Source organism: Erpetoichthys calabaricus, chromosome 8, assembly GCF_900747795.2.
Source record: "Erpetoichthys calabaricus chromosome 8, fErpCal1.3, whole genome shotgun sequence".
NCBI classification, from domain to species: Eukaryota; Metazoa; Chordata; class Cladistia; order Polypteriformes; family Polypteridae; genus Erpetoichthys; species Erpetoichthys calabaricus.
This window is the reverse complement of record NC_041401.2, coordinates 111,306,475-111,323,741: the sequence shown is the minus strand read 5'-3', so window position 1 is coordinate 111,323,741 and position 17,267 is coordinate 111,306,475. Positions and strand designations below refer to the sequence as shown.

At 41.0% G+C, this 17,267-nt stretch overlaps 1 protein-coding gene and 2 long non-coding RNA genes across 5 annotated transcripts in view; 2 read left to right on the top strand and 1 right to left on the bottom strand.

Annotated features, from left to right (window-relative positions):
* Positions 1-10,786, bottom strand: part of LOC127528991 (uncharacterized) — a 195,117-nt gene extending 184,331 nt beyond the window's left edge. The window contains exon 1 of the long non-coding RNA XR_007935674.1: positions 10,651-10,786. This is a non-coding gene — a long non-coding RNA (uncharacterized LOC127528991). The remainder of the gene's footprint in view (positions 1-10,650) is intronic.
* The window catches only part of LOC114655950 (epidermal differentiation-specific protein-like), a 324,209-nt gene that overhangs the window by 91,010 nt on the left and 215,932 nt on the right, over positions 1-17,267 (top strand). The window contains exon 1 of one of the 3 annotated variants that reach the window (XM_028807279.2): positions 9,738-9,975. The exons of 1 other annotated variant lie outside the window; for it this stretch is intronic. In XM_028807279.2, the coding sequence (XP_028663112.2) occupies positions 9,813-9,975 (163 nt within the window). In that variant the 5' untranslated portion in view covers positions 9,738-9,812. Of the gene's footprint in view, positions 1-9,737; positions 10,744-17,267 lie in introns of those variants that run through there. One more of the 3 variants, XM_051931064.1, reaches the window with a different exon arrangement.
* LOC127528992 (uncharacterized) lies at positions 6,322-8,220 on the top strand. The gene is made up of 2 exons (XR_007935675.1): positions 6,322-6,481; positions 7,765-8,220. It is a non-coding gene; the product is annotated as an uncharacterized LOC127528992 (long non-coding RNA).

Sequence of the window (17,267 nt, the reverse complement as noted above, 5' to 3'; positions counted from 1 at the left end):
CAGAATTCAAATATTTTACAAACTGTATTGGTGTGCATGTCATAATGTTTAAGGCTGCTTCCTCAAATGGATTATTGTCCATTCTTCCATTATCTAAGTAGAATTCCCTCCTAAAACCCTAGTGTTGTGATTTTCATGAATATTGTTAGTTGTAAGTTTGGCTTGTGTAAAGGCGATTGTGGGTGTGTTTGTAAGCTGGCCTTGTGATGCACTTGCACCCTGTCCAAGGCTGTTTCCTGCTTCACTTCCAAAGTTATTGGGATAGGAATTAGGTCCATGCAAACCTTAATTGGAGTATGTATGTTTGGAAATGTATGTGTTTTATTAATTGTACACAGGTAAACTACAGAGTTTTGAAGGTGAGCCTCTTTACCCACATACTAACAGGTTACACATTACACAATTTCAATTGGAATGCTTTTTGAATGTTACATTCACTCCATCCCTTAGGATCAGTGATAGCTTCAAAAGCAGCTACATGATCTCAGACATATCTTTCAAGCACAGGAATTTTAAGATAATTAAATCTTACTCAGGATTAGTAATTTCTCCCACACTAATATCGAACAAATCTTGTATACTAGACTGAGGGATAAATGTGTATGCATATGGTGCAGACTAGTGTTGATCAGCAAAATACCCCAAGGCATTTTTGCAGCAAATATGTTGTTCACCAGTGATGTTATTTGCTTTTTCTGAGGTGTAACCAGTGTAGATGATTTTTTTTTCCAGCACCCCACGATGCTGATTGAGGCCAGCATGACATTATAGAGCTGTAGCAGCCATGCATGGAACTTTCACCCATGCTTACATTAAGTTGTCACACATGTGCGAATGGGAGGCAGCTAATGGGCCTGAATAGTGATAGTTCCACGTCAGACCAGGGGGTGGCGAGGTGCACTGACCTTTTCTCTCAATCCTCTGCAGACCATTCATGGGAAATCCCACTAGATTTTTTCCGGCGGTGCCATGATGGTGTCACTTCCGGTGCCCATGATGACGCCACTTCCGGTACCCACAATGATGTCACTTCCGGTCCTGCCGCCTGTGACATGTCACTTCCAGTTCCAACCTTTAAAGCCGCCATCTTTATGAGTCAGTTCTATTTTGGACTCTGAGCTGAAAACAACTCAACAAATTTACCCATTTGAAGCCAGGGCATAATATATGGGTGGCTACCCCAAACCTTTGATGTCATCTGTTCATTCTTGTGACAAAGTATATTCCACCTTACATTTTATGTCACTGCCCAATCTGCTTGTGCAGCATGTCCAGCTGGATTTGCACTTCTCATGTCTTCAAAAAAGAAAAATGAAACTGCCATATTTTCATTTGAGGAGTACACTAGCTGACCATAATGAGAATATCATATGCATGTTATATTCCTCGCTATGTAGCACGCATTGGGTTGTGACAGCACAGCCTACATTGGGTAGTGACAGGCATAGCCTTCCCTCAAGTATGTAACATTATGCCCATTTGCACTGTTACATATATATTATCTGCTGATACTCCGAAGATCAAACAGGGAGGTGCCAGTACGGAGTAGAGCAAGCTGATCTCTGAGCACTTGCAGCTGGAACCCCAGCCCACTTGCTAGTCTCAAACCGGGTCTACATAACAGAAGGGAGCACAAGCAGGATGCATTCGCAGTTAGTCATGTGGAATGGCATTGAGTCGTAACAAACCTTTAAGGACCTCTCCACCCCACCTCCCAGAGGAAGAAAACACATTAGACCCTGCGAAATAATAACGATAATGTGACAAGGTGGACTCAGAAGTAACAAATCATTCTGCCCAGAGCAGTCTCCTTTCAAATGAATAAAAGAGCAAAAGGAACAACGGTGTATAAAATACATTTATTTATTCTAGCTGTTTATACCCCCAATCGTGATGATTGTAATGGGAAATCTTACAACAAGCAATAGTTCCTGAACAAAAAAAGCCCACACCAATCAAATTATACACTAGAGAGCATATTAAATATAAGTGATATAAAAAATAAACAATATACTGTATATATATATATACAGTCACTACCCATAGCTCACGACCATACGTGAGGGTAAGAACATAGATCGACTGGTAAATTGAGAGCTTCGCCTTGCAGCTCAGCTCCTTTTTCACCACGACAGACCGATGCAGAGCCCGCATTACTGTGGATGCCGCACCGATCCGCCTGTCAATCTCACGCTCCATTTTTCCCTCACTCGTGAACAAGATCCCGAGGTACTTGAATTCTTCCACTTGGGGCAGGATCTCGCTACCAACCCTGAGAGGGCACTCCACCCTTTTCCGGCTGAGGACCATAGTCTCAGATTTGGAGGTGCTGATTCCCATCCCAGCCGCTTCACACTCAGCTGCGAACCGACCCAGAGAGAGCTGAAGATCACGGCCTGATGAAGCAAACAGGACAACATCATCTGCAAAAAGCAGTGACCCAATCCTGAGTCCACCAAACCGGACCCCCTCAACACCCTGGCTGCGCCTAGAAATTCTGTCCATAAAAGTTATGAACAGAATCGGTGACAAAGGGCAGCCCTGGCGGAGTCCAACTCTCACTGAAAACGGGTTCGACTTACTGCCGGCAATGCGGACCAAGCTCTGGCACCGATCGTACAGGGACCGAACAGCCCTTATCAGGGGGTCCGATACCCTATACTCTCGGAGTACCCCCCACAGGATTCCCCGAGGAACACAGTCGGATGCCTTTTCCAAGTCCACAAAACACATGTAGACTGGTTGGGCAAACTCCCAGGCACCCTCCAGGACCCTGCCAAGGGTGTAGAGCTGGTCCACTGTTCCGCGACCAGGACAAAAACCACACTGTTCCTCCTGTATCCAAGGTTCGACTATCCGATGGATCCTCTTCTCCAGGACCCCCGAATAGACTTTTCCAGGGAGGCTGAGGAGTGTGATCCCTCTGTAGTTGGAACACACCCTCCAGTCCCCTTTCTTAAAAAGGGGGACCACCACCCCGGTCTACTAATCCAGAGGCACTGTCCCTGATGTCCATGCGATGTTGCAGAGGCGTGTCAACCAAGACAGTCCTACAACATCCAGAGACTTGAGGAACTCCGGGCGTATCTCATCCACCCCCCTGGGCCCTGCCACCAAGGAGTTTTTTGACCACCTCAGTGACCTCAGTCCCAGACATGGGGTAGCCCACCTCTGAGTCCCCAGGCTCTGCTTCCTCATTGGAAGGCATGTTAGTGGGATTGAGGAGGTCTTTGAAGTACTCCCCACACCGACCCACAACGTCCCGAGTTGAGGTCAGCAGCGCACCATCCAGACCATATACAGTGTTGACACTGCACTGCTTCCCCTTCCTGAGACGCTGGATGGTGGACCAGAATCTCCTTGAAGCCATCCGAAAGTCGTTCTCTATGGCCTCCCCAAACTCCTCCCACGCCCGAGTTTTTGCCTCAGCAACCACCAAAGCCGCATTCCGTCTGGCCTGCCGGTACCTATCAGCTGCCTCCAGAGTCCCACAGGACAAAAGGGTCCTGTAGGACTCCTTCTTCAGCTTGACAGCATCCCTCACCGCCAGTGTCCACCAACGGGTTTGGGGATTGCCGCCACGACAGGCACCGACCGCCTTACGGCCACAGCTCTGGTCAGCTGCCTCAACAATAGAGGCACGGAACGTGGCCCATTCGGACTCAGTGTCCCCCACCTCCCTCGGGATGTGGTCGAAGTTTTGCCGGAGGTGGGAGTTGAAGCTACTTCTGACAGGGGGCTCTGCCAGATGTTCCCAGCAGACCCTCACAACACGTTTGGGCCTACCAAGCCTGACCGGCATCCTCCCCCCACCATTGAAGCCAACTCACCACCAGGTGGTGATCAGTTGACAGCTCCGCCCCTCTCTTCAGCCGAGTGTTCCAGACATGTGGCCGCAAGTCCGACGACACGACCACAAAGTCGATCATCGAACTGAGACCTAGGGTGTCCTGGTGCCAAGTGCACATATGAACACCCCTATGCTTGAACATGGTGTTCGTTATGGACAATCCGTGATGAGCACAGAAGTCCAATAACAAAACACCGCTCTGTTTCAGATCGGGGGGGGGGGGGGATGGGGGGCATTCCTCCCAATCATGCCCTTCCAGGTCTCACTGTCATTGCCCATGTGAGCATTGAAGTCTCCCAGCAGAATGAGGGAGTCCCCAGAAGGTATGCCCTCTAGCACCCCCCTCCAGGGACTCCAAAAAGGGTGGGTATTCCAAACTGCTGTTTGGCGCATACGCGCAAACAACAATTAGGGCGGAGGGATGCTACCCTCTCGTCCACCGGGGTAAACCCCAATGAACAGGCTCCAAGTCAGGGGGCAATAAGTATACCCACACCCACTTGGTGCCTCTCACCGTGGGCAACTCCAGAGTGGCAGAGAGTCCAGCCCCTCTCAAGGAGATTGGTTCCAGAGTCCAAGCTGTGCATCGAGGTGAGTCCGACTATATCTAGCCGGAACCTCTTGACCTTGCACACTAGCTCAGGCTCCTTCCCCCTTCGGAGAGGTGACATTCCACGTCCCTAGAGCCAGCTTCTGTAGCCGAGGATCGGACCGCCAAGGTCCCCGCCTTCGGCCACCACCCAACTCACACTGTACCCAACCTCCCTGGTCCCTCTCATAGGTGTTGAGCCCATGGGAGGGGGACCCACATGTGCCCGGGCGAGCCCCATGGGTTCAGGCCCTGCCACCAAGTGCTCGCCATCGAGCCCCACCTCCAGGCCTGGCTCCAGAGGGGGGCCCCGGTGACCCGCGTCCGGGCAAGGGAAAACGCTGTCCAAAGTTTTCATTCATCATAGAAGGTTTGTTTAACCGCTCTTTGTCTCATCCCTCACCTAATTATATTTATATATAATTATAAATTATATATAATTTATCCTCTTTAATAAAATCCCTGTGTGCGTCCATGTGTCCGTGTGTGTGTGTCTTCTGGTGAAGTGCGGGGCACGGTGCGCTGCTTCAAAGGCCGCCTGACGCGTCACACAAGACAGAGAGGGTGGGACCTATAAAAAATCACGCGGCCGATCCAATCGGATTTCGATAAATGAGGTAAGACCTAAAACATAAAGCACAAAAAATCCAATCGGCTACTGAGACGCAGAGACCAGTTTCCCCAAAGAGGTGGTATTAGTATTTGTTGTTGTGCAAGTGTTCACACTGAGGATGTCAGATTTGCGATTAACAAACTTGGCCCGATAAAGTGTAAAGTGTTTTCCTAAATATACGAATTTTCATGATATTACAATAGGATAACTTTTAAAAATAGATTTATTTTCACACACATAAAATCTGTTGCTGGGGAGACGCCATACATACAATAATCAGCTGCATGCCAGCACAGATTAAAATACTTGCTGGAGAGATGTATTACTGTGAGAGAAAATTAAAGGCACACAATACAGTGATGCATATTACAGCCACATACAAGCCACTATTACTGTAACAGAAAATAGACGGTCCTTTGCCATTTAATATAGACTGTTCCTACTAATGTTTATGCACTACTGTTCTAGCGCCCGTTATTGTAACGGGCTAAATGACTAGTTATATTTATAATGTGTGTGTGAAAAATAAAAGAACAAACCAAACAACCAGTTTCCCTAAGCACAATCTTACATTGAGTTCACATACAAGGGTGAAATATAACATCACCGTCAGTAAAAATAAATAAGAAAAATAAACTTTAAAAAAATAAGACAAGCAATGGTATAAAAGCAAAACAATACAGCAGCAGTAAAGCAGCAGCTGACAAAGTAAAAGAAAACAACAAACAAATAGTTAGCATATCAACTGCTTGAAGAAAAATAAAGACCCTTTTGTAAAACATCTTACCGAATAACCAAGCAACAGACTATCTCACCTCTGCCACCTGCTGGTCTTATACTAGTCTTTAATGCAAGTTAGGTGAAGCTAATTGCTAACAATACATCCAACCTGTTACGGTAATAGTAACAATAACAAAAGACTATTTGTACCTATCACAGATGGACCGTACCAAGTTGTCTGACAGATTACAAAAAGGGATAGTAATCCTTCATATTTCTGTTAATTAGTGATTAACAAAATGATTTTCAAGAAATTAGAAATTTGTTTCATTAGCACATACATTTTCATCTGATTTTCAACCCTTTTCTCAATGTGAAAAGCAAACAATGGGAAATTTTATTCTGGCGCAGTGTGTGAAAAGGGTTTTTAGTCTATTAGTCTTAGAGAATACATACCTGAATGTACTTTGCAGGCATCTCCCCACTGCTACAATCCATTGGTTTGGGTGCATGGCTGCTGGAAAATCTCCAGAATGAATCCTTGCTTGGATGGGATTACGAAGTTAAAGAATGTTGAGTGCCAATGGTATTACCTTAGATCACACGTGAATTCTGTGAGGCAGTGGAGTGGAGTAAATGGAGTAAAAGTGAAAGATTCGACTGGCACTGAAGGAAGGAGACAACAGTTTTGGCTGCAGAAAAACCTTTAGTGAGTGATATTCCTTGCTTTCTAACCTAAAAACTTTTAAAAGGCTATTTTTGGTCATTTTTGTGTTTTGCAATTGCAAAATCACACAAACATTAATCTTAACTACAATTTCTTGAAACTGTATGAAAAAGTGAACTTGTCTTTTGTTTTCATCACTATTAGAAAATAACTTTGTTCAATCCTAATGGACAGATTAATGAAAGATTTAGGCTTGGGGTCCCATGGTAATGATCAATATTTCCACATGATGGTTTGAAGAACATTATGTTGTACGTAGAACAAGACCCTCAGATTCCTCTGTCCTGGCAAAGCATAACTTTGAATGCTAAAAAGTGAGACTTGTTGCTGCATTGCTATAGTTTTCTATCAGACTTTCTCAGTAAAATCACCTGTTCAGTGTCCTTTGGTTTCATACCTTCAAAATGTCAGTTAAAGTGGTAGGAGCAAAAGAGTTTAACATAGGCATTCTGTTTTATCTCTAATTAGAAAGACAGAAAGAAACAACATATATTAAGAAAGAAACAACATACAGTGTGTGCTTAGTAAGTGACAATACAAGCTAAGTAATGCAAAACCAGTTTATTTGGACTTGCGCAAAACCTCTAGAACAACTGTCGATTAAAGCAACCTGCTGGGCTGAGGAAGAAAGTTATCACAATCTACATTTAGCAGACATTGGCAGAAGGTGTCATTTACACCGAAAATAGAAAACCTGAATTATAAATTGGGAAAAAGTATAAATATGAAATTGTTCAGTTCCCGAATAAAGTGTTGTAAATACACAGCAAAAGATAAGGTGATGGTAAACTGAACATGTGGATAAAGGAATGAATGGCATACAATACAAGAAAAAGTTCCTATTTAGAATAATCTGGACGAGATCAAGCCTTTCAGCCCAACAAAGCTCACCAGTCTTATCCAATCAATTCTTCTTCAAGTCGAGTTTTGAAAGTCCCTAAAATCCTACTGTCTACCTCACTACTTGGTAGCTTATTCCAAGTGTGTATGGTACTCTGTGTGAAGAAAATCTTCCTAATGTTTGTGTGAAATTTGCCCTTAACACGTTTCCAACTGTGTCCCCATGTTCTTGCTGAACTCATTTTAAAGTAAAAGTCTTTATCCAAAGTGTTATTTCCCACCATAATTTTAAACACTGCAATCATGTTTCTTCTTAATTTCCTTTTGCTTAAATGCTGGAAATAGGTTGTGTATTGTTGGCACACACTTAATGTATTATTACAGATAATAATTGAAGCTGCAGAATAACTTCTTGTCTACTGTAGATGCCACATGGGCTGGATGGGCATCCCAGCCGGAAGAGGGGATTGTTCCTTAACCGGACAGGAGGCTCCTAACAAACAGATAGGCATTCCGGCTGGGTAGGAGAAAGGAATCGGACCAGAACGAAGGACCAAAAGGGATGGATGGACAGCCCACTGAAAAGAGAAGATGTCGCTGGGGTTTTTTTTACTTCCCCAAAACGCTAGATGGCAGTGGCCCTGGATATCAGTGCCCAGTGGGAAGCCAGCAGGGCATGCCGGGAGATGTAATCTGGTAGAGCAGCCCTGCTGGGGTCACTGGGTGCTGCAAGAGGATGCTGCAGGGAGACAAGCTCCCTGTTATAATGGACTTTCAAAAGACCTGGAAGTGCTTCTATCGGGCAATCACCCTGGCACCAGAAGTACTCTGGGGTTCATAATAAAAGGGACCACACTCCCTTTTCCAGGCGAGTCGGAGCTGGGAGGATGTACAGCAACACTTGGTTGGAGGAGGACAGTGTGGTAGTGGTGGTGAGAGAAAGGTAGTGTGGAGAGAGAAAACTTGTGTCTTTGTGCTTTTTGCAACTTTCTGGAAGAAGTGGTTTAATAAACCTTTCATTATTTGAACCCAGGACTCACTATGTGTGTTGGTGTTTGGGGGTTTGGGTCTCACTGATGCCCCTGGTTCCATCACACTACCCACATACAAAAAAGTGTATCCAGATTTAATAAATCACTCTTCTTCATGTAGTTACACAATAAATCAAAATACATTGCCAACATTTTCCAACAGATGATTTTAATTTTAATTTAAGGTAGAGAAGCTAGAAACGAGAGAAAACAAACAACAACAGAAAATAGTTATTTGGTAAAACATCTCAAAAATAGCATGTGGAAAGTCTACTAATGCCAGTTTATCATCGTCTTGATGCCATTATTGCTTGCAAGGACATTTATCCCATTGCTAAAATACTCCTAAAATAAGGAGATTAAAAAAAGAATATTGTACTAAAAAAGCATAAACACAGAAATACCCAAAAATGAAAGTCCTCACTTTTCTCTCATCTCAAACCCAAATTTTCTGAGAACATATGAAAATGGCACATTGTTCTAGAACTTATGAAGGGCACTGTAAAGACAATAAAGAATGTATTTAGAGGCCTTATGTGTAAACAAAATGTAATGCACAGCAGATGTGCTCCACAGGTGAGCTGCAGCCCACGTAATAGTAGGCAGAAAAGAATAAAATCAGGATGCAAACTGGACTGTTGGGTGACTTGCCCCTTGAACAGATGACACAGTATAACGTGTAATAAAGCTAGGTAGAAATATGCAAGAAAAACATCATCCTAAACATCAATTAACTTTACTGTAGTAAGATTTCATACGACTTGCTTCTAATTACTTAAATATGCAGTGGAGGTGATATCTGATCAAATTAACATACACAGTATAGCATAGTATAGTGTCACGATTGACACATATACAAATGAAACATCTCTATAAACATACAATATAAGGACAACAGCAATCATCATTTTGCAGCAGACCAGAATAAATCATGTCAACACTTTTTAAACAATACTTGTAAGATCAAGATAGCAAGTTCATGCATCTCACAGCTTGTCAATTAACTACAGTATTATAAAATCGGGTTGTCCTAATATCAACTGACCTCGAGATCAAAGGGACAGAATGATGTCTTTGTAACTGTTATTCTTTTTACATGTACTGAATAAAAAAGCTAAGACCTATCATTATAAAATAATAATGAACACTGTAGAACTTTACAGATAATCAGGAAAACGTGCTTTTATAGAGTCAAAGCAAAAAAAAAAATCCAAAATAGAAAACACTTGAAAAACCAGGTGTTTTTCCTGCACATATTAAAATCAAACTCTAAAATTACTGGGTGTGTTACACATTCCCGAGGGCAAAAGATTCTTATCTAGAGGGAGTGTCTTTTTACTTTTGTCTATATAACCAGTGGTTCACAGATGTCAGAGCACACCTGGCAGCACTAGCCATCCAGACAGCACCGACTTCAATAAAACAAAACAGAAATTGTCATCATGAACAAAATCATCGTCTATGAACACGGCGACTTCAGAGGACTCAGCAAAGAGTTCACCAGAGATGTTCCTAATCTGGTCAGTGAAAACTTCAACGACTGCATTTCATCCTTGAAGGTAATTGGCATGCCTTGGGTAGCTTATGAGCATACTGACTACCAAGGTCGTCAGATACTGTATGAGGAAGGCCAGTATCCCAGCGTTGCTATGAACGATACTTTTTCTTCATTGAAAATCATCACTGACAACCTCGATGATCCTTTCATCTCCCTTTATGAAGATGTCAATTATGGTGGAAGAAGGAAAGACATCACTACTGAAACGAACCTCTGCTTTGCTGACTTCAATGACAAAGCTTCTTCCCATATTGTGCAGAGAGGAGCCTGGGTCCTGTATGAGGACGTGAACCGTGGAGGTCGGCAGATTGTTGCCCGTGCTGGGGAAAGAATGCCAGACTACGGGGCTCTTAACTTCAATGACAAGCTCTCCTCTCTTCGTCCGCTGCAGTTCGGCTCCCCTTCAGTACAAGCCAAGATCCTCTGGGAGAAAATGATCAAGGAATCAGAGAAGAATGTGAAGATTGATGAGCTGGTTGGAATAAACCACTCAGACAGTGAGCAGGCATTTTCATCAACTGCCACTAAAGAATATGAAACCTACAGCAGTGAGAGCGTCACCTTCAGCAACTCCACCACGATTACAGTCGGAACTACATTCTCCCTTGCTATCATGCCCGGTGTTGGGATAGAGACCAGCATGTCAGTTTCTAACACCTTCAATGTGGAAAAAGGAAAAACCGAGTCTAAAACTACAAGAGAGAAGACAGAACTCACCCTACCTGTCAAAATCCCACCACATACAAAACTGACTGTTAATGTCATGAGAAAAGAAATGTCTGTGAGGGTGCCGGTAGAGTTTACTGTTACTCGAGGTAATAACAGTAAAATAGAATATGGGGAATACCGGTGCAGCTGTGGGAGCTCAGTGCATGCTGAATATTCATCAGAACGTATATAGTGAAATTGAGAAAGAAACTAATGATGAAATAAGGATAACATAATATTATGCATGTGTTAAATTCTTAAAGCTCTATTAAAATATCAATGTAATGAGCACTCTTTCTATGTTACTCCTGTTAATGAGAAAACTTAAAACATATATGAATAAAATCTGAAGTTAAGGTTTTAATTATTGTGGTGTGTGTTCATTTGAGCTTATATCCACAGCAATTTGGCAATTCATTCTGAAAAATGTTTCAATAAACTATTACACCTGAAAAGTGATATTGTAAATATTACTATTGTTAAAAACTGCTGAGTCATTTTACCAGCACTCAGTTTCCATCCATCCATTATCCAACCCGTTATATCCTAACTACGGGGTCATGGGGGTCTGCTGGAGCCAATCCCAGCCAACACAGGGTGCAAGGCAGGAAACAAACCCCGGGCTGGGCGCCAGCTAGTGATGGGCAGAGTGAAGCCTCACGAAGCATCAACACGTTTGAAGCAATTGTGTCGGAAATCGTATCGAAGCTTCGAAGCATTGAGAAGGGTCCGGCTGCAGGTCGCAGACTTGGCCTTCCACGCCCCTGGTCTTCCACGCCCCCGGCCTCCCACAACACGCCCCCAACATTTAGCGTCTGTCCTCTGACACATTGATTTACTTGCAAGAAAGTAACGTTGATTAACCCTGTAACCCTAAAAGATGATAAAGTCGTTATTAATATGCCTTCGTCCGATCATGAGACCAGAATCCGAGTTTCTGTTTATATTATTATTGTTGTAGTTCTTTTTAGATTGAAAAAAATCAATTTCATAACACGATAGTTAAAGAAAGAGGACATATTTTTTTAGATTAAGGAAACACCATACTGAATATGCATGTGGTTGTTCTAACTTTTATAGTGAATTCTATCATTTAAAATACTTGAAATTATTGTTAAATTACTTCTGGAACCTCCTTCAATAAAAGGGAAAGTTCCGTTAATAACATTAATTTATTATGTTGCAAAATGAGTGATGATCAAAGCCATGTAAAAGAAAAGAAAAACAAAAATGCTTTTAAAATTGTTTGTACTGTACAATGTTTAAAATAATACAGCATATGTGGGGACCTTCATCCTCCATTGTCTGTCTTGAAATGTGTTTTCTTAATTTTATTCTACACTGCAGTTACAATACTGATAAATATCAAGTGGTGTTGTTAAACTTTCAGACGTTTTCCTGGTTTTTAACTTTAATGCATAATTGTTTTCCCTGTGAATATTAAAGGAGCGTCAGAGACATACTGCATAAAAATAAATGCATGTTTTGGTAAATAGTTTTAAAATTATATCACGAGTGAGTAAGGTGTTTAATACTTGAAGTACTAACATTTATTAAATGATTCTGTATTTTGAAAACCGTTGGTTGCATCGCTGCTAGCTCACAGAAAGGAGACCAGGTTTATGTCTCTGGTTCTCCCTGAGTCGAGTCAGCATGTTCTCCTCATGTCTGCATGGTTTCCTCCTGGTGCTCTGGTTTTCTTCCTCAGACGTAAAGGTTAGGTGTATTGGTGTTGCTAAAAATTGGCACTAGTGTGTGTTTGGTGTGTGTATGTCCGCCCTGCAATGCAAGGGCTCCCTGACGAGGGTTTGTTCCTGCCTTGCGCCCTATGCTGGCTTAGATAGGCTTCAGCACCCTACCCGGTGACAACTGTTCAGGACTGAGTGGTTTAAACAATGAATGAATGAATTAAATCTTGGTTACCCTTAAACAATTTATTATGGTTATATATGAATTTTTAGAGTGTAAAAATATGTTTTAAACTTTTGGTTAAGATGCCTCCATTCAGATACAAAAAATATCCTTTTCTCTGGAATGGCTTGCCTTATTATGTTAGATCTACTCCAATACTGACCATTTTAAGTGAAAGTCAATGAAGTCTTATCTCTTCTCACTAGCACTTGACCCTGTAAGACGCTGACATTATGTTTGTATAAGTTAGGTCATGTATATGCATGATTATAAATACAGTATGTATGTATGACTGTGGACATTTAGAGTTTATCTTTTATGTAATGGTTATTCTTGCAGTTATGTGATGTGTACATACTGTATATTTTAACTGCTTCTTTTACCATTTTTGTACAGCATTTCAGTCAGTTTTGGCTGTTGAAAAATGATGTTTATAAATAAAATTTGCCTTGCCTTAAAAACATTATTTTAATGCATAACAATAATAAATGCAGATCTGAGACAACAGCTTAAAAAATGAAGCTGGTTTGCAACATTTATTAGCAAAAAGTTAAACAAAATATAAAAAAAGAACTAGAATTATAGGTAATAGAACAATGAGGGACATGTACGTTCATGTTACATTTTCTTACAAAACACAGTCATTTTTCTTTTTCCTCTCATATTATCTAAAAACAGATGCATATCTTCCATATCTGAAAAAAGGAAGGTAAATGGTTCAAGGACATATTCCCTCTCCTCTTCTTCTGGAAATTCAGTTAACAAATCAAATTTTTGAAGGGCTTCCTCCATGTCGTCCTTCTCCATTGAGAGTAATGAAGGGAGTGAGACTTGCCCTTTAAAGACAGAATTATTCACAGTACACCACTTCTCTGCCTCCAGAAGATGCTGAAGAATTTTGTGTTGCTGTAGTATTTAAGAAAAAAAAATCTGTAAATGGTCATCATAAAGCTTAAATAGAAATTAAAACTATAAGTACATAAAATCTTAGTTCTTGCAATAGGTAGTTTCAGCACATAAAGTGTAATCAATAGCTTCAGGCAATGTAAGAGTTAAATATTAAAGGCTAATGCCCATACCTTCTCTCTAAAGTAATATGTAAGGCCACCAATATTTACAAAAGTGAGGTTTTGGAATGAGCCAAGTAAATAAAAGATGAAGACTCTTGTGGCCAGAAGGCAGCAATATACTTCTTACATTGTAAGATAATGATGGAAAGGTAATCATATCCTTTAGGAGATTACCTCTGCCAATAGACTCAAGGACACACTAGCAGAATTTACAACTCAGAGGGTAGGAACGGGACAGTTAAATACACAGATAAGTGGAAGATGGGGGTCGCTCCTTTGGCCAGATGGCTGGTATGACTTTTGGATCAAGGTAATGGCAGCTGATGATGGGGCAATTACATCCATCAGAAACTTAGCAATGTTTATTAGGCATTAGGAAATATTGGTGACTAGGCAAAAACACAGGAATGCCGAGTCAGATAATGATGAGAAAAATATACAGAGTGAGGTAATCTTGTGATACATTATTAACATTGCTGTATTGGATCACTATATTATTAATACATCCATCCATCCATTCTCCAACCCGCTATATCCTAACTACAGGGTCACGGGGGTCTGCCAGAACCAATCCCAGCCAACACAGGGTGCAAGGCAGGAAACAAACCCCGGGCTGGGTGCCAGCCCACACACACCAGGGACAATTTAGAATCGCCAATGCACCTAACCTGCATATCTTTGGACTGTGGGAGGAAACCCACGCAGACACGGGGAGAACATGCAAACTCCACACAGGGAGGACCCAGAAAGCGAACCCGGGTCTCCTTACTGCGAGGCAGCAGCGCTACCCACTGCGCCACCGTGCCGCCCATTATTAATACACAATGCATTTAAAATTTTCTATTTCTGTGTCACAAGAAGTACTAGGGTGTTATACCGTGTTAGCCATTATGAATGTAGTGAGAAGTCAAGCAAAATGACACCTTTTATTGGCAAACTAAAAAGATTACACTATGCGAGCTTTTGAGGCAACTCAGGCCCCTTTTTCAGGCAAAATGTAATACAGAAACTGGAGTTCCCCGTGTTTATATAGACAACAGGACAAATAACAACATTAAAAAAACCTTTCAGTGAGACATCTTAGATATAAAAAATAAACAGACCACTCCAGACTAAGATTCATTTAATTAGAGAGAAGAACAGTGTATGGTCAAGATCTTTGAATAAGATAACTGTCCAACAAAGTCTTTTGAAGTTTCTGATGAGTTGAGGTAAAACGGGCTTTACGTTTTTTAGGCTTTGACTCCTTCTGGTTAATGATTAACAGTATGCATCTGAGACAAGCATTACAAGTTTTTTTCTTATGTTTTATTCACTATATAGTCAGCATTTTAAGCCAACATCAACAAAATGTAATCCATCTATCTTATGTAAGTTTATAAAATGAGGTGTCTGAACCTGCTCATTGGTGCACTGTGCTAGATGTTGGAGAAGAGAGGCTGATGCTTCTTCTAAAAGAAAAGATTTGAAACATTCATTAAAACAGTGCTATGGAATAGCGAGACATTTTGTTCACTTTAGATGTAGTTCAAGTCTTTACCCATCTTCTGTTTTTTCATTAATGGCTCCAAATAGTCTAGACCTGAAAACAGAAAAAAGCATAATATTTACCTAGGGAAATGTTACTAAATGAACCAAAAGAACATACACAAAAATGACACTGTCCAAGCTGTGCATCATTTCTGTACCTTCTAATTTTTTTCTTATGTTCTTGGTCATCATTTAGAAGAGCATTTGCTAACTCAGTCCAATGTGAGTATTTCCTTCAGTGATTTAAAAAAACAGCATTAAATATAAAATGGTAAACCTAATTATTTGTTTTTGATTTACAACATAGGTAAGCATAAATGCGACATTACCGCAGAACTGACAAAAAAGTTATTAACACTAGAATTACCAGAGCCTACGAAAAAACTCGTATATCCGTCCCACCTTAAATCGCTTCTTAAAACCTTTCTCACCTCTCCGCCAGCGTCTTTTGTCATCTAAATGTACTGATAAAGACAAGCTGCCAGCAGCCGCGATTCCATCCCCCCAATGACTTAGAACGTAAACAGGCTTTCCCAGCTCTTGCCTTGATTGATTACCTGGGAGTGAAGTGGAGTTTTAGAGTAGAAATAATAAGATTGTTATTTGAAACACACGCATTTCATATGTGTTGCATTTCTACAGTAATCTGTGTAAACACATTGTTAAAACAGAAATGTGTTATATATTCTAGTAGCAATTGACAAAATGTAGGCATAAACTATATAATGTATGAAGCCTGAAGTCCAAATATCAAAGAAACACTTTCACAAAAGGTACAAAAAAAAGCCACCGCCAAAAAAACCCGCCTTAGTGTTAGACATTGACACTCATTAGCTATCACTGCTTCCGTGGCGCAACAGTATCAGTCACTGACTGGGAATCAGAAGCTCATGAGTTCGATCCTGCACAACTCCCATTTGAGAAGTGTTCTTATTTTCACTATTTTAGAATAAAAAGATACATTTGATTTCAGTCTGTAACAGCTGGTGTAATTTATGATATTTGTAAAGGTTAGCTTTATTTTTTTAAAATTCACTTTTCATTGTCTCAGTCGCGTTCAGGATCCATCCCTACCGCCCCCCACCTGACACTGCTGTTTTTACATAAAGACGCGCTGATTTAGTGTGCACAAGAACATGCAGGTGGCCAGTTGCTGAGTGCTACAACGCACATTTTAAAAAAAGAAAGAGACAAATATATGTGACGTTTTGAAGAAATCATTTTATGACGCGAATAGTACCAATCAGAAAACATCGTCGAAGTAGTGCAATATTATTTGAAAACGAACAGCGTCAGGTTGGGTGTGAAGTTATACTGGCGCTGTTTGAGTCAGATCAGAAGCTGAATAAGCTGAAAAAGCTCCTGTTCTGACTCTAAGTAAAAAAGCATGAATTAATCAACAGAAATAAGGTGAGAAAGGTTTTAAGAAGCGATTTAAGGTGGGACGGATATACGAGTTTTTTCGTAGGCTCTGGTAATTCTAGTGTTAAAGGAAATTTAAACTTCATTTACCCCTTGGGGCTTGAGTTCTCAAGCAACATTATACACCACCACTTCCTCAAAGCTGGCATGTCATTCTAAAGAGGATCGAGCATAATAATAATATTGTGAATTTCCCATTGGGATTAATAAAGTATCTATCTATCTATCTAATCAAGTTATTAAAACTAAGTTTTATGTTATAAAAATATTTATGCAAACCATTACAAACATGCATTTAAAATAACTGGATTTTGAAAGGTAGGTATTTCTGGAACATCAAAACCACTAGGGACAACAGGCTTAAAGTAAAACAAACAAACAAAAAATTATATGAATAAAATTAACGTAACTCAACACAATACCCAACACAAATTGTAGAAGGTTTCAAAAACGGGTACCCACAACCAGATACAATCCTGCCTCCACAAATACTGCAATGAAAGAAGAGAGAACTAAAGTTGAGACATAAAGTGGGGCAAAAAAGTATTTAGTCAGCCACCAATTGTGCAAGTTCTCCCACTTAAAAAGATGAGAGAGGCCTGTAATTTTCATCATAGGTATACCTCAACTATCCATCCATCCATCCATTTTCCAACCCGCTGAATCTGAACACAGGGTCACGGGGGTCTGCTGGAGCC